General features: G+C 44.0%; 1 protein-coding gene across 6 annotated transcripts in view; it reads left to right on the top strand.

Annotated features, from left to right (window-relative positions):
• Positions 1 to 17,893, top strand: part of RERE (arginine-glutamic acid dipeptide repeats) — a 155,886-nt gene that overhangs the window by 52,244 nt on the left and 85,749 nt on the right. For all 6 annotated transcript variants that reach the window (XM_027882467.1, XM_027882466.1, XM_027882462.1 and 3 more), the window contains exons 4-6: positions 7,664 to 7,769; positions 9,195 to 9,291; positions 12,426 to 12,530. In XM_027882467.1, the coding sequence (XP_027738268.1) occupies positions 7,664 to 7,769; positions 9,195 to 9,291; positions 12,426 to 12,530 (308 nt within the window). The remainder of the gene's footprint in view (positions 1 to 7,663; positions 7,770 to 9,194; positions 9,292 to 12,425; positions 12,531 to 17,893) is intronic.

Below are 17,893 nucleotides of genomic sequence, written 5' to 3'. Positions count from 1 at the left end.
CAACACCAATTTTATCTGCTCAGATGCAGCCCCTCTTATCTGCTCCGGATCCGGCGCTGCAGACAGCTGGTTGTTTTCCCCAGGAAGGGGGAGCAGTCAGCTGGGGAAAAGCTTTTTGTGTCTCTCAGAGGGGGGAGGAAATGGGTGGACAGGCTGTCTCTGAGCCCTGCCAGCCCTAATTAAACGGGCCTGTTCCCCGTGCTCGGAGCAGGCAGTGCTGGGGTGACTTTGGTGCCTCTGCCCCCGTCACCAACACCACGAACCGCAGATGGGAGTCAGGGGACGTAAAAGGGAAACGGAGCAGAAAGATACCACAAAGGGATTAAATGAGGTAGTAAGCAGTGACCCATGACCTTCATGAAAGATCTTATCGTAGTTTTATTTTAAGCCAGTCGAGGTTTAAGCATAACTGCCTTTTTTTTTTTTTTTTTTTTTAGCAAGATGGAATTATCTTTTGTCATTTAGGATTGCACCGAGATTTTAAGGGTACCTTTGTACTTGAGTGTATTTCACTCAAAAATCAATAGAGGTGACTGGCTAATTCTTGGCACAGTGAGCAGCTTTGTTTCTAGTAAAGCTGAAAAGTTTATGGAATCAATACTACAGTTTGTTTTAAACACAGACATCTCTGTTGTCATCACCTGAAATGAGTGATGTTCTTTTTTTCCTTTAAAAACCTGGATGAGGCTGAGTTCAGGGGAAGACACCTGAGTGCCACTAAACGAAATTAAGAGCTGGGAGGTAACATCAATGCCATATTGGTTGAGTTTTACCAAAATTTGCTCATTTGGTTGAGCTCTGTCTTAGAAGCGCATCCAGTTGAGGCAGAGGGAATTCAGTGCTGACTCCTAACGAGGCAGATTTTGCTGTTGAATTCACTGAAGCTCAGGCAGCCTTTTAGTGCTATTTATTGCAGTTTCTGACGGATCTTTGCCCAGTTCTCAGCTGCCATAAATTCTCCTTTGTCTGTCTTGGGTGCTGTGGAGCTCTTGCCTTGCTGCTACAACGCCCGCCCCGCCAGAACATCTCGTGCTGGGGAGGTGGCAGCGTGGCAAGTTTGGGTTAGAGCAGTTCTGGGGATCTGAAGGCTGTGTTTTTAAGACAGTCTAGCAGCTCTAATGCCAAACCACCCACACTGGGAGACAACATATGGCAGCCACTCGGAATTAACATGCGGATAAGTCGCGCATCACCCACCGTCTCTGAAAAGGCTCGAGCCTTGCTGGCTGCTTGGGAGGTTTTGGCTGCCTGGCCACGTCCTCCCAGTGCACAGAACAACCTTGCAGATGATGTGTCGTGATGTGGAACTAATTTTGGCCACGTTTTGCCGTGTTTTAAAGGTGTAGGCAAACAGATTGTCGGTTTATACATCAATCTGCGTGCGTGGGCTGAGGTTTGCAGGTACGTGTGTGGGACTTTTCCCCTCTCCTTCTGTAGGAAAGAAGCCTGCAAATAACCTGTCTGTGATGTTTGGGGGTGTTTGCCAACAGTGTTGCTTCAAATTCTGTAGAGACTGCAGGAGAGATCTCAACAAAGAGTATTCTCAACAAAGCAGGCTGGCTGTGAGCAGGACTGTGTATCCCTGGAGGTGTCCAAGTGAAATCCCAGGTGAAAGGTTGGAATTCTGGGCAAGTGGTTGTGTGTCTGTGTGCGTTTTACACCTCAGAGTTACTTGTACACAAGGCTAAATTTCATTTCCAGCCCACTGAGGTGACTTCATGAATTCCCAAAAGAGTTTTATTTGTGAATAAAAAGGACACAGGGAAAAACAAAACAACCAAACCACCAAACCTCTCTGTAAACAGTCACGAAATGTCAAGCGCGAGGCGTTGCCAAAAGAATCCGATATTGTTTTGTCAATAAATTATGCTCTCTCCTGCATAGATCACAGAAATGGGCCTTTACCCTGGAAACAGCAATATTTGATACCCCAGGCAGCTTATTCCCAGCTCAGCTCACACTTGAGCGAATCCACTGATCGATTATCCGCGGCTTTCCCGAGCCTTCTCATTTCCTGCCTTCCATTACCGCGCTCAATCAGCCCCTGCTTTGTGCCCTGCCTTGTGCACCAGATAAGCCATCAAGGCGTGTTTCTATTAGAAAAGCTCTTGTAGATGGAATAGTCATTAGATAACACTAACAGGTTTAGAGGTTGCAGCCCTTTGTGTGGGCTCAGGGCGAGGGGGGACAGCCCTGCCCGGGTTTGTTGTGCTGGAGGGGCAGAGAGGATTAATCTGCATGTTGCCATGTTTATTGCTTTCATTTCACTTTTTCTTTTTTTTTTTTTTTTTTGATTCCTTGCTGAACACTGACAATGCCTCTGTGTTTGCAAGGAGTAATTATGTGTTGCTGCACAGGCAGCTGAATTAAATAATCAAGCTGCAAAAATAACATTCATTTGGAGTAACAACCTCTGTATTTCCAAGCTGGGTTTGCTTGGCTTACAAACAGCTGATCGGGTTTCTTAATTAATTAGCAAACAGCCTACGAAAAGATATCCTGAGAATGTGAAATTACATGTGCTGTTGTGGAGAGGGAAGAGGAATAATCCTTGTTGGATCCCTTTAGCTCCTTCCTGATACCCAGATAGTTTCATTTGTGTGTCCCCCCTCTGCTGCTTTTTTTTCCCCCTCCCACTGGTTGAGTGGTCTCTATTTTTCTTTTTTCTCTCCTTTGAATATTAGCAAATGTCAAAATTCTAAGTGTAAAAAATAGCTCTGCAGTTGGAGAAGAACTATTGGAAGCGATTCCTCGTGGCAGGGAAGGGCCAGGAAGGGATGGAGCGAGTCAAATGTACCACTGGAATCAGGCACGTCACGGAGCATCACTGGAACTGTTTGTGTGAAATGAAATCTTTATTTTGGGGGGGGCAAACAATGCCCCAAAGGAGGAGGTTAATTTGTATTGTTAAAAAAACCCCCAACCCTTGGCTTTGTGGGGCCAGAGCTGCTTTGCTGCTGTGCACAAGATGTTGATTTTGACGCTGTTAAAATATTTAACACGTTATTAAAATCCTCCAGAGAATTTGGTAGCTTAGAATGAATCCCATTATTATTATTATTTTTTTTCCTGATAGAAAAATTTCAGAGTGGAAAACGTGTTGGAAAGGGGAAGATGTTCTTTTCCTTGTTCCTGTTTTGCTGTTTGTGCCTCTGAAAGAGCTGCTATTCCCCCACTCCCGCTTGCCCATCTGTCATCCCCCAGCATTTGGGATATTATTTCCAAAGCTAGTTGTGATTTAACATGGACCTAAATAGGGCAAGTAGTGAAGTATACTGATTAAAATCCCTCTGAGAGAATCTGCAGGGCATCTGCGATCGTTTGCACAGTGTGGTTACTCATAACCCTGGAAGGGGAGTGTGGAACCTCTGAAGCTCCGAGCTGGGATGAGCAGTAACTCTGGTTGGAGCCTGTTCCAAAGAAAACAGGCACCTTGGAATTGTCACCAGGGCTGTGGAAATCGGCACGTTCCCTACTTTTAGACAGAACCTGCAAGATTTTATTTCCCCCCCCCTTCCCTCTAAGGCAGAGGCTCATTTTGAATAGAGTTTGACCAGATGCTTGTGAACTGGGGAGGCTTTAATCCATTTACAGATTCCTGCTCATTCTTGTTCAGTGCCCCAACCTGATTCATGTTGTTTCAAAGGAACAAAACCCCAAAATGAGCACTTTGTGAGCGCTGCAGCAGAAGACAATATTTTCATTTAAGGGGAGAAGGCATTTCTGTAGCTCAGGGAATCGTTTGGAGCTGACAGAAAGACACTTGAAATTTAAAAGCGCTTGCCAGGGCTGCACTTTCTGCAAGTCTGAACTTGGCATGTGACTGTCTGCAGCTTTTCAGATGTAAAGGTGTAAAAAAAAAAAATAAAAAAAAATATATTTTATAAAAGTCACACTTTAAGAACTGGAGGCCACTTCTTTTGTGTGCACATGGCTGTAAAATAAATAGTCTGCCACCGAAGTTGGCGCCTTGACACCTCTGAGGATTGTCTGCCTTAGAAATGACATACGTATTTAGGAAGTTGGCTGACAAAATAGCATGTCTAGGAATTTCTGTGCACTGAAGGATGTAAATGGGAAAAGGAAGACTCTGACAGACGTTTTATATTTTTAGGGAGATGGAAGCTGCAGGTTAAACCCCACTAAATCATCCGTGTTGGGGAGGAAGCACAGAAGATGCTTCTCAAGGTGCAGGTTTTAAATGATTTGGACAAAACTGACCAGACTTGGTAAAAAGAGATATTTAGGAAGGAGATCACGTCTTCCCCTTAAAACAAACAAACAGAAAAACAAACCAAAAAAACCCCCAAACTCCACAACCCAACCAACCCACGAACCAAACCCGACCCCTCCCAGCAGAGCACAAGCAACAGTTTATTAGTTTATGGGCGCATTTTTTGTTGCATCTTTGTCCAGAGACCTTTCTGTAAAAAGTTACACATCCCATTGTAAATGATATTTTTGCTGCTGCTTTCTCTCTGTGTGGAGGCACCGAGTTATTCCACAGGCAGCATTCCACGATTGTTCCACGAGCAGGAGCCCATCGGCATCGTGGAGCCACGAGTCGGATAACTTTTAAAGATGTGTACACCGGCCATCTTCATCCATCTTCTCCTTTCCCAATGCACTTTAAATGACTGTTGAATAGAATTCAGTGTTCAGAAGTTCAGAGTTGAAGTGGGTGTAGGCCGTGGCTTCAACCCTGTGTTTATCCCACGCCGTTTGCGCTGATTGTGTTTTGGTTTTTATCGCCTGTTCTGATTCTAATTCTGCCCTCGTATTTTTCTCCGTGGCTTTAAAAGATACATTATTGAAATGTACTGAAAGAAGAGGGTTATGAACCCCCCCTGTAGTTCCCCTTTGCTTTGCATTCTTGCCCTGTGATGGTGGGAGGGATTCCCACTCAAAATGGAAAATGAAATATCTTCCCATCAAATGCAAATGCTTCAACTGGCAGGAAGCTCCAGCCTGTGTGTAGATGTTATCCTATTTTTTAGTTTTGTTTTTGTTTTTTTTTTCAGCTGTGGGATTTTTGAGTGATGTGATAAAATACTGCAAAACCCAGTAAATACTTTGCCTGCCTCCTCTGTGTGTTCATGTGTGAATATTCCTGATGGGCTCCTGTGAAATCCCCTCCTCTCCCATTTTTTTAGTGCATGTTGGGGGAGCACTGGCAGTGAAGCTTCCAGGGGATGTGGCAATCAGCTAAAACTTCTCTTTGCTTTGACTGAATGGCAAAAAAGGCTCTTTGGGGAGGAGGGCAGAGAGTGAGGTGGTCCCTTATGGCAGCAAGTGGGAAAACCTCACTTGCAGCCGCTGATTTCATCTCCCCAGAGTATGTGAATGCTTTGGAAGCGCTGACCTTGGCCTCCTCCCTGCCCTGCTAAAAGCCCTGTCCTGTTCCTGGGATAGAATTAGAAACAGAGAGAGGAGAGTGGGGTGATGGCATCACCATCTCCTTTAGAGCCTTGGCCTAATTCACAGAAAAGCTGTGACCTCCCAGCTCCGTGTGATGCCAAGGAAACAGCCAAAACATTTCAAGCGTTGATCTATCCTGTTTTTGTTTGAATATCATCCCAGTGTATGCAGATGTAAAGGATGTGCCTTCACACAGAATTTGTACACCTTCAGAATTCCTTCTGCAAAACTGTCCCCTCTTAGCAGAGCTGCAGCCTTTTATTCCTCATTTGCTGCCTTTTATTTTCTTCTTTTTTTCCAAAACACAGTAATTTACTCTCTTTTCTTGGATCTCTCCATTGGCTGCTGGTTGTTGTTCGGACTTGTGATGGTTTGGTTTGTAGATGATTCTCCATAAGCACCTTCCATTCCTGATTTCTAGTCCTTCTCCTCTCCCTGATGTCATCTGCTCATCAAAACCACCTCCACCACCGAATCCCAGACTGTGTTTTTTGGTCCTCCTTCCTGGTTCCACGTACAGATGCACTTGTGCCTCCTTTGCAGTGCTCCTTGGAGGGCTGTATTATTTGAGAGACACCTGCCTTCAGTGGCACAAACCCGGGAAATCAAAGCTTTAGCTGTTATTGCTTGTTGTAAACTGTCCTCACGGAAAAGGGAGTGGGTTTTGTGCTGTCACAGAGCCAGGGTTTGTGTGTTCAGCACAAGAGTGGGGGCCTTCTCCTCTCAGCTGAGAAATGAAGAGAATTCACAGAGGAATGCTGAGTTGTTAGGATGTCTCCTATCACTGCAAGCAGTGCCTGTCAGCACTTAATAGAATTGATGAACTCTCAGTGAGAGGGTAACAGATTATTTCCTTGTACTTATTTTGTCTCCAGAATTCAGAGAGGCTGCTCACAAAAGCTGGGCTTGCACTGAGCGCTGCTGCGGGAGAACAGACGAGTCTGCAACCCCAATTTTTGAACAGCAGGCGCCAGAAATCAAGAGCTGCCTCTCACTCCTCGTCCTTTTGATGTTTTCAGGCATTAGGCAAGCTTGTTGGCTTTGATTGCCGATGTGTTATTTCAAAAATAAAAAAACCCCCAGCGCAGCAGGATCAGGTTTCTCCTGCACAAGCCCGAGTGTTGTTCTTGAATGGGGGGTTGAGGATTCAAGTGCATCCCACGTGCAAGTGGTGGATCAGTCGCAAACTTTTTCTGGCACAATGCTGCCACTGGCAGTGGTTTCCTGGTATTACACGTGGTTTTCATCAAAGTGCTTTTAAAGGGAAGGGTTTGATGTTGATTGTTAGGCAGAAATGCTGTAACTGTTGGGCTGATGTGAACAGGAGAGACAACAGGAACCTTCTGGGCCGGGAACCTGGGATTTAATGTGGAAATGTGAATGTTTTAGGAGCAATCCTAGAAGGCTCTGGAGAGCTGTAGTCCAGAAAAACACAAACTTGCAGTTGCCTCATGCCAGAGGAAAGTTACTTTCCCTTCGGACCTTTGTTTCTTCAAGTGTTTTGGAACAGCAGGAGGAACTGCTGACCGAGGGGGTTCAGAGATAAACTGAAGCAGAGTCTGTAATGACTTGATCTAAAAATTCTCTTTTTAAGTGGTGTTTATGCTTCAGTTTCCTTCTAAGAAGGAACAAATTGGTGGCTGGAGAGTCTCAATGAAAAAGGAGCATTTGAGGGAGATAGTTTTGTGTAAATTTTGCTGTGAGGTTCATGAGCAATCAGAGCCTGTAATTATTGTGATTGAAGTGCAGCATCCTATTCTTTTGTGTAATAAAGAACATCTATGATTATGTCTGAATCCATCTGTCCCTGGGGGGGAAAAAAAAAATCTATTATCACTTGGTTTCAACTATTAAAAAGGGTTGCACTGAATTATGACACTGTTGCCATTCTTTTTGCATGTTTGGCCATAAATACTTCATGATTGTAGAAACAGCAGACTAAGACCCTGCTGCACGAGGCCAAAAATCCCAACCCTTTTCTAATCCCTGCCTCTTCTTTTCTAGAGTTAATTAATGTGAGTGAATAGATTAGTGTTTGCTGGTCAGATGCACAGAGAGATCCAACTGTAGCAGGTTCTCAAGTTGCCTTCGAAAATCAATCTGCCATCAGCACGTTGCCCCGGTTCAGTGTGGTGGAAATGTTTCCCTCCTTTTTGGGTTTTGTCTCAGGGTGAACATGTAGAAGGTTGTGTCAGGTGTGGCCTGGGTTTCCTTTTTAGTAATGCCTTTAGGCCTTGTTTTTCAGAGCAAACGGGACCATCTCCTCATGAACGTCAAGTGGTACTATCGCCAGTCAGAGGTCCCGGACTCCGTCTATCAGCACTTGGTCCAGGACAGACACAACGAGAACGGTAAGTCAGGTTCCCCAGAGCCAGGCCTGCTTTGCTTTGCTCTCAGGTTCAAGTTTTAACAAAGCAAGAGCGCTTTTTGCACGGGGGTGTGAAGCAGGGACAGGGTGAAAACAATATATCAGGGGATGGTGTTGAACTGGTGCGTGTCCTGTGCCCACAGATGCGTTTCAGACGTGCCTTAAATACTGTGATGTATTAAACAAAGCCTTAAGAGACAACACAAAACAAACCCAACACCGAATCCTTTGTAGGCCTTCTGTGCTAGTTACTAAGTGAAGACCAAATTATCTGAAGGAATTCTGAATCTTGTGTTTTTCTCTGATTCTGCCACAGTGTTTTACGTTCCTGCCCCTTGCCCACCTGAATATTCACTGGGATTAACATTGCAGGAAGGGATGGAACTGAAACACCCCTGGCTGCGTTTCCCCCCCTCTCTTTGCAAAAACAAGTGTGATCTTGGGTTTAACAGAAGCAGAAGAAACTTTAGTGTCCATATCCCCGTGTCCTTTATCTCCTGCCTCCAGGGAAGACATAACATTTGCTTCTGTTCTTACCAGGAAAGTTCCTTGAGGCAACTGTTCAAAATTCTGAAGATACTCCAAGGTGAATCGTGATGATAAAAGTTGATGATTGAAATAGGGAACACAGCAACTTTTCTGGTGCCTGACAAAGTACAAAGTTGAGCAGGAGTTCTCCTCTTAAAGGACATTCTCTGTGTGTGCTTTTAGCAAAAAAGCTCCACAAACCGAACGTTTCTCTTACTAATTTATTTGGAGCTTCTGACGGTGAGATTACAGGCAGAGTGTCAGAAAGGGAGCGTTTTTTGATAGCATGGCTGCTTTTTTTGTGCTCTCCCGCGTGAGGATTTTCATGTTCCTCAAAGGGGTTATGAAGAAGTCGCGGAAAAAACTTGTTTTTTGTTAACACTGAAGATTTTTGGTGTTTGAATGCGAACATCAATATTTACCTCAAAAGCCAGAGGACTGAGCAGTTAGTGCTGTCAAGTTTTAGTTGAAGATCTGACATTAAATATGCAAAACAGCCAAAACCTCAGCTTGGAAAAGTCAGTAACAACTTAATTTCCTCATGTCCTTCCACCTTAATTCCTTCCCCCTAGGAGCGAGTGACGGTTTCCAGTGGTCAGTGGATAAATGTGTCATCCAGTGCCCCCCCTAAAAGCTCTTTCCCTTCAGAAGGTTTTTAGGTATGGCAGGGGAGAATTGATGTCTAAGAATGGATTATAATAATATAATAATTGTTATACATTCATTCTTATATCCCATCCTTTACAGGCCACATTAACAGAGTGTTTGTCACCTTAATTAACCTGAGTGTGTTGTCCAAGAACCTGTAAGAAACACCTGCAAACTGGCAATGGTGGCTCCAGCTAATGGGTTGGGGGGTTGTGTTTGTGCTTTCTGGCAGACTCTGGACGAGAGCTGGTTATCACAGACCCCGTCATCAAGAACAGAGAGCTCTTCATTTCAGACTATGTGGACACTTACCACGCTGCTGCCCTCAGGTGAGACACTCTGCAGCTCTGAGGGGGATGAGAAAAACCCCAGTGACTCCAGAGGGGCTTTTCCCGGGTTTGTGTGGGGTCATTAACACACAGCTCAGCCTTCTCCTCCTCTCCTGCAGTAATTAACTGGTGTTATCTGCTCTCCTTCAGAAACGAGCTGTAATTGTACAGTTTTAATCTCCCTCAATCAGTGTAGCTCAGAAGATATTGTTTCCCATCGTTGCCAGCTGAGGTCATCGCTGGTTCCTGCAGCAGCGCTTGCCCTTCCCTCCTCGCTGGTTGATTGCCCTGCTCGCAGAGGCATCTCCTGCAGCACTGCTGCTGTGTTGCCCTGATTAAATCGTGTTAAAGGCTGGTCATGGCCACGGCTCAGCTCAAGAGCTGCTTTCCAAGCTGCCTGCAACAGAGGGAATGGCCCCCTGTGCTGTTCCTGCTCCCTGCCCGTCCCTGGGGGCTGCTCCTCTTGCTCCCCAAGAGTTGGGCTGAGCCTTCCCAGCCCAGGGGATGCCCCGGCGCTTCGAAATGTTTTCAGCCCAAAGCAGCCAGGCGTTATTTTTCAGCTGATTTTCAGCATGCCAAACATGCATGGATATTGTCAAAATGCAAATTGAATAATCTGCCTGATAATAACGCTCAGATGGTGTTTCACCAGAGCCATCTGGAGACATTTCTGTGCTCGGAGTCACTTTGCTGAAGCCACTTGCTTCAAGACAAACCAGCTCCTGTCCTGAGGAGGGGAGAGGGCTTTGATTTACATGTTAGGCTTCTTTTATAAACTCAGAGCATTCCAGTGGTGTGCTGCAAGCTGGTGGAATTCCACAGTGCCTTTGCAGAGTTACAGCAGGTCGACTTGCAGTGTCAAATGAGCATTCCCAGAGACCAGGCTAGCAGGAGGTTGGCTGTCCTGATGGAAGCAAGCTGGAAATCTGCTTAAACAGAGAAAAACTCAGTTATGTGTCTGGAATCTTCCCTGGGAGTATTTTACCTTCTATTCTACATCCTCTTTTTTTTTCCCTTTTAAAGAAAAGATAGAAATGGAAAGATGAAAATGGAATTTTTACATGTATGGCAAACAAACTAGAAAAAATAACCTTCTCCCAGGGTACAGGATGAACATAAGGATAATTGCAGGGAGTAGGCAGAATGTGTCGTGATGCATGAAAGGTTAACACGAAATTCTAATTTATTATAATACCAGATTATTGCTCGGCCCTCTGCAAACAAATGGACACACAGCGAATCGATGGCAAACTGGGAGATAAAACCAGTGATTCTAACTACCAATCCTGCGCTCTAACAAGTGGAAAGATTTAACTGGAGGGTAGCTGTAGATCCCTGTGGAAGTGTGTAATAAAAATGTTGTGCTTTTTACCTGTATGGTGAATCTTTGTGGCGAGGGTAGCGCTGCTTGCGTGAAATGCTGTGCACAAGATGTGCTCCTGCCACTGATACACATAATGCAGCTTATCTGGCAAATGCTTATTAGCTGTCAGCTGAATTATTGAAAGGGAACTGAATCTCTTCCCCCAGAATGCCTTTAAAATGGGAATTTAATGCGAATTATCAAAACAAATCCCCCTTCCCGTTTTCTGTCGTTGTAAACGACTCAAACCAGCCACCAGGGAGGAAATGGGTGTCAGTGAGCAAGTTTGGTGGTGTTTGTTACACACCCTGCTGATGTTCCATTGCCATGACCTGGGCAGTGTCCAGCGCTCCTGGTGCTCTGCCAGCCAGGCCGTGGATTGGGAATTAGGAGATCCCAGAGTCGATTCTGGCTTAAAACAGGGGCAGGTTTATTCATCCTTCATCCCCCCTGGGGTGTTTCCCTCACCTGCAGCAGTTGGAGTGTTGCAGAGCTCATTCCCAGGGCAGGTTCTGGGCTGGCTGTTGATGGTAAAAGCCTTTCTGAAGTGCTTTACCCTGGACAGAGCAGGCAGGGGAAGCGAGTTCAGCATTTCTGCTTCCCCCCTGTGTGGTTGTTCACTCAAAGATGAGGAATTTTCCAGCTCTGCTGAGCAGCCCTGGCAAAATAATGATCATTGCAGGCGAAAATAATGATTCATCCCAGCGTACTGGGGGGCACCAGCACTTCTCATTCCACTGGCAAACCTTGAACGGTGTTAAATAAGCCCCTTAGCAGCTTATTTATAACAGTGAATACTGTTCAGTAAATACAGAGCAGAAGAGATGCTATCAGTCTGCAAAAGAGCCAAGTCTTGTGCTTTTCTTTATTGCACTGACTCGGGTTTAGATAAAAAGCACCAGCTCTGCCTCTCTGGCCCATTTGTCTCTGCCTGCTCCTGATCTGATTTACTCAGAGGCAGCAAACTGGGATGTGCTGCTGACAGAGCACCAGCAGCTGTGGAACATTAAGAGCCCAACAAACCCTCTAGGAAATGAGAAACAACTTCTTAGAGTCAGCCTTAATGCTCTTCTTAAGGATAATGACTTCATCAGCAAGCTATATTAAAAAAACTATTAGCAATCTGTGGTGGAACAAGCTAATAAATCCTCAGGTCTCTTTTTTTCCCCCCCTCATTTTTTTTTTTTTAAATATGTTCTTTGTGTGTTTTACTCTCTTGAGGTATGAAAGTAGAAGGGAGAAACTTCTGTCTGTTTGGAATTTGTACTGGTAGGATTGCAGGCTTGCTAAAAACATCACAGCTTTGCTTTTTGGTTGGAGCTTTTATTAAACTCTGGTTTTATTTAGCTTTCTAAATGCAAAGCTGACTTCCCAGGCTGACTTCAACAACGTGAACAGCACACTTTTGGAAGATTGAAGTCTAATAGGACTGTAAAAACGTGGAAAATGAGCTATTTTCGGGCTTGTATTTCTAGGTATTGTTCATTAGTCTGATTAAATTCGGGCTCCTTGGACTCTGTGCTGGCTGAAGGAGAATTAAGGATTGTTTGGAGAACACCATCTGAGACACTGTAACTGCATTTCCTGCCCTTCCCACCGTGGGAAAGAACCCACATGGTTATTTGTTACAACAGGCTGGTATTTATGGTGTTCTTGGACATTTATGAGAAGGAGGATGCCTGTGGCTCATACACAGATTGCAGTGGCACTTAATTAAAAGAGCTGTTATTCAAGCTAAGAATTCTAATGCCATCTCCCCTCTTTCTTCCAGAGGGAAGTGCAACATCTCCCATTTCTCTGACATTTTTGCTGCTAGAGAGTTCAAAGCCAGAGTGGATTCATTTTTCTACATCCTGGGCTATAATCCAGAGACAAGGTAAGTGAAGTGGCTTTTAAAGGCAGCTTTTCCACTGACCTGAGCTGGGTTCAGTCAGAGGTTTGGACTTGATGATCTTTGAGGTCTTTTGCAACCTTAATTCTGTGATTCTGTGAAAAATCCTCAAGGGGAGAAAGGTTAGAATCGAGTGTGATGCTGATTGAAGGGAGAAGCTCCATCTTTCTGCTGGAGTGTGTGTTTATGTAGGAGAAAATAAGAGTAGAAAACCAAGTTTTCCTGACATCCAGGTGCATCTCTGGGTAAATAACGTGCTGCTTCAAAACAGCTTCTTAGAAATGTGCATTTTTTTTTAAAGGTGTCAGACTTCAGCAGGAGTTCTTTGCTGTCTCGTTGGCTGAATGTGCACCCCTGAAAATACTTCTTTAAGTACATTTGCATCTTCTAGTAAGCAAAGTTGAAATTTAGACACCTTTAAGAAATCAAACTGGAAGTTTTTAGGTGTGGAAATTTGTGCTTTCCTGTGTAAATAGTCACCCAGGGTCCCATATCAGCAATTCCTACTTGATGCTTTGCTGGCCTAGAACAAAGTAGAGGTACAGGAAGAACTTCTCTCTGGGAATCAGTGCCTATTTGAAGGTGTGTCCAGCTCTTTTATTTCACAGTTCTTTCAATCTGTGGGGGATTTGTCCAGCCAATATTGATCAGCCCTGTTTGGGAAGCCAAGCTGTACCTTTTGTCACGTTTTGGGTCCAAACCAGGACTTTTATCTTCTTCACTTACGGAATTTTCTACCTTACAAATACCAGCCTGGAGGAGTTTGTTGTGTAGGGGCAGATTTTGCTGATGAATTATGTGTGGAACAAGGTCTGTGCCCAGTGAAAGGTGCATTGTTCCTTTCAGTGCAGAACATAATTAGCCGTGGACCTTGATTTCTAGAGATACCACTGAGAAAAGCATTGTTTGAAGTGGGGATGAGGTAGGCACATAAACAATAAATATTTGAATTGTTACATGGTAGATTTGCTGTTCTTAGTGCAGATACTAATCTTGATGCTTCGGGGCAGAGCCAACCACTGCCTGCTTGCAGCTGGGGAGGAATTCCCTGTGTGGGCATATGATTATTCTGTAATTGCCTGTTTATGAGGCTGCCTCTACCTTCTTCTGAGGTGTCTTAAACTGTCCTTAAGCCTCAGATGGGGGCCTGGAGGAGTGAAACCCCCTTAAAGCAGTCAATTTACCCTCAATGTAGGTCTCTAGGAGGTCTCTTGGTAGTGTGTGGTGCTGAGCTCTGGGAGGGGAATATTTTAAAATAAAATGTGTGGTGCGTTTGTATTGGTGTTTAATGGATGATTTCTCTTCTGAGACGCCGTTTATGTGAGCTGTCAGTGTGGTTTTAAACCCCCTTTCTGTGTGGAAGTAGCTGCTAATTCTTCCAGCTATTAGAAAATGACTGAGGCTGAGAAGATCAATGAAATGACAAAGCTTAGCACTTAGTGATCAGTTAATTACTCAGCCTGGCCAGCTCTGAAAAGTAGCTTTTTCTTCATTTGGTTGCAGCCAGTTCAGTTCTTTTTATTTTCATTCTAGCTTGTCTTGGATCGGGGGAGGTTCAGTAAAAGGAGCTAAGTCAAAGTTGCTTGATTATTTTTGACCTGTGTGTTCGCTGTTGGTTTATATGTGCCTTTGAATTCCCAACTTTGCTTTTGGAAGGAAAAGTATTGTAAGACACCTTTCAGGATGAGCCATCGGTGCTTTGTCTATTAAAAACCAAACAGCTTTGTCTTCAGGTTGACCTGCTTTTCTGAGGTAGTAAGGAGGGTGGAAAATGTTCCCGGTGGTCTCTTGAATTAACAGCGAGTTGTAGATGAGGTTCTGACTGAGTGTGACCCCCTCAGTGCCTTGTTGGAATGTGGGAGAGGAAAGGTCCAAAACCATCCTGAGCCCTGGGCTGTGTGTACGAAGGTGCAGTTCTGGTGGAGTGGGTTTGTGTTCACCAGGAGATGCTCATGAACGTTCCCAGGTCTCTCAGATCCAGCTCAGCCTGGTGGGAATCTGTTTGCTGTGTTTTCATGTGTTTGCAGACCCCAAAAACCTCCCCAGCACTGGTGGATGTGGAACACGAGGCCTTTTTGTTGTTGGAGCACACAGAGCTCAGGAAAAGTTTGTTTTGTCCTTCTTTTCTTGGCTGTTTGAAAACTTGCTGATTGTAGGTTTAGCTGGAGAAATCCCAGCTGTGATCCTGCTGTTGTTCCTCTCGTCTGGAACGGGTCAAACTGCATTTTGGGATAACTTCCCTTTGCAGGGACTATCAGGTTGGTTTGGTTGGTTGGTTGGGGTTTCCCCCCCCCCCCCAGAGTTCAACAAAAGACCTACCCACAATTTCAGTAATTCTGACATCACTTAACCAAGTCTGATTGTGGAATAAAACCCTCAGCTAATCTCAGAGCCAGAGAACTGAGTGTTAGCACCTTGACTGGTGTTAATCAAGCCAGTAAGCAGAGCTGCAGTGTGTTCCTGGCTCTCCAGAGTGTGGAATGCATCCACTGAGCTCATCCTGCCAGCTGAGAAAGGAAATTCATTTTATGGCAAGTGCCTGAAAATAATTAATTTCATGTCTCTTCAGAGAAGTGACTGCTCTGACACTGAGTAATTCCATCAGCATGGAATCCCTCTACTGCTTCCAGGCCTGCCTTTTGTGCTCTGACATCCTGGATGGATTGGAGAAACAAACAAAAAAACCAAAACCAAACATTCAAGGCTTGGGTGACTTTTGGAATAGATGTTTTGGGAAGTGTTTGTCTGTGGTCTTATTGCACAACATTTGCCTTGCCTTTATTTTTAATCCTCGCACGTGGTGTTGGGTGATGTTGTGAGTTAAATGAGTCCTGGGGTGTCTGAGAGGAGTGTCCCCAAGAGTGACATTGAAGGGGAACTTGTTCTTTCTTGCTCTTCATCTTACGTTCTCTGGGCAGGAATCTCTGTTTATAGTCAGAATTAAGAGCCTCTTTTTCTTTATTTTCTTTATTTTTTTTCCCTCCTTTCACTGGGAAGCAGAGTGGGCATTGCACAAGTTTCAGGTCTAGAAACAGGTGGGAACAGTGGAAGCTGTGGAGCTGTGTCAGTAGGATTTTCAAAGCTCCCTCTTAAATGTTGCCCTTGTTCAGAAAACATTCAGAGTTGACTGATACATTGATCTGTACAAGCCAAGTGAGAGCAGAGGCTTGGGGAGAGCTGCAGAGCTGGGGTTTGCCACCGTCTGGTCTGCTTCATTTTTAGCAGTCAGAATATTTTGATTGCAAGCCCACAACAGCGCCTAGGGCAGCGCTGGAGAAATGATCATTATGGGTTTTTAAATGTATCCATCCTTATGGCTCAGATCAGAACCTTACAGTGAGTTCTCGTTGTGCTTGTACTCAGTACAACACTGACAGTCTGTGCTGGGCTTTGTTTTAAATGAGGCAATTCCTACAGCATGTTGCAAGTCCAATTATTTACTTATTTTTTTTTTTAAATAACAATTTTAAATACAACCATAAACAAGTTGTTTTGTGTCACTTGCCTGATGGTTCTCAGAAGGAATTCTGGAAGGTGCTGGTTACCCTCACTTGGTATCAGTTGATATTGTTGTGTTGAAGTACCTTGGAGTCGATCCCTTTAAAACAAACAGACCAAAAAAAAAAAACAAACCCTCCCCAAAACTTGGAGAAATGGATGAGTAACTTCCTTGGGTTGTTCTATCTGGCTGATAACAGATTTACTGAGTCACTTGGACTACATTATTTCCACGTGTCCATATCTCAGTTTATCCCTGAACCGAGGGGAGCAGAAAAGCTGAGAACTTGTTCTCAAGCTTCACCTGAATTTGAGGGGTCAAAACCCCAAACTGGAACAACAGCAGCAAAAAAAAAAAATAAATTCAGAAATATATTTCAGCTGTAATTGGCCTTCTAAGAGTAATTACTTAAATCAGTGAGCTGGTACAGACTGGGCAGCATATTTGGAGTCTTTTTCTGGTCTATAGTCTGGGAAAATTTGGTCAGATGATCTCATTCTGAATGTAATATTATAACAGAAGTGAGTTGATAGAGTTATGGTGAGTTTGTTTGGTTTTTTTTTTTTAAATAGTTTATAAAACTTTATTGTGTTTCTGGAAGTTTTAAATCCATAACCTGGTTTAGCTTAGTATTTAAAAAAAAGAAAACCAACCCAACCAATAGCAACTTTTACCGTGGTTGGTTGTGTTTGATTTTTTTTTTTTTTTTTTTTACAAACATGAGCCAGGCCCCTCCTGTCCCCATCTTAGGACATGGCACTGGATAATTTCAGCAGGACCACAGGAGCTGGAACATTCCATATTGAAATTATTGTGGCACATTCACTGAAGGAGCCGAACTCTTGGTGAAGGTTCTCGAGAAGGGGGTGGGAGGCAACACGGTATAAGCAAGGAGAAAGTTGTGTTTCCACCTGTGTTATAATAAAAATTTCACACTGCCTTTCTGGAAGAGAGAAAACCAGGGATTGTTTTGTGGCCTGATCAGCTTAATGTGTTTGTCTTTCAAAATTCAAAATTTAAGAAACTTTTTACCCTTCTCTTTAGCCTCGTGGTAGGTTCAGGCATCTCAGAGATGCCTACAAATAGAGGGAAGAATCCTAATTAAACCACTGTGTGCTCCAGGAGAAGGGATGTTACCTCCATGGAAATGGGCACCTAAGAACCAGTTGGAAAACCACATGAATATAAACAGGAAGGCCAAAGTTGAAGGGTGAGCCGGGAAGAGCCAACAGCGAGTCAAGCCCGGCTCCTTTTGGGTTCTCAATGTGTTCACCTGCATAAATGACCCAATATCCCTTAAATGCTCCCATACATTGCAGGTAGAATGTTTTGTGTTCACAATAAATGAACTGATATCCCTTAAATGCTCTCACACATTGCAGGTAAAATAAGTTGATTTAGCTTGTAAATGAACTGATATTCCTTACATTTTCTCATATGTTGCAGGTAGAACATGTGTTCACAAATTAACTGATATCCCTTACATGCTCCCATACATTGCAGGTATGTTCATTTAGCTCGTAAATGAACTGATGTTCCTTAAATTTTCCATAAGTTGCAGGTAGAACACGTTGTGGTCGTAAAATGACCTAATATTCCTGAATTTTCTCATACATTGCAGGTAGAGCGTGTTGTGTTCACACGTGCTCATGAATGAATTGATATTCCTCCTATTTTCTCATATGTTATAGGTGGAACATGTAGTGCTCATGAATGAACTGATATTCCTCCTATTTTCTCACATGTTGTAGGTGGAACATGTTGTGCTCATAAACAAACTGACATCCCATAAATTTTCTCATACATTGCAGGTAGAACCTGTGTTCAGACGTGCTCGTAAATGAACTGA

Source organism: Empidonax traillii, unplaced genomic scaffold (genome assembly GCF_003031625.1).
Source record: "Empidonax traillii isolate 1590-97213 ecotype Southwest subspecies unplaced genomic scaffold, ASM303162v1 scaffold106:size2091409, whole genome shotgun sequence".
NCBI lineage: Eukaryota > Metazoa > Chordata > Aves > Passeriformes > Tyrannidae > Empidonax > Empidonax traillii.
The sequence above is the reverse complement of the archived record's forward strand: the minus strand, read 5'-3'. Positions and strand labels throughout refer to the sequence as shown.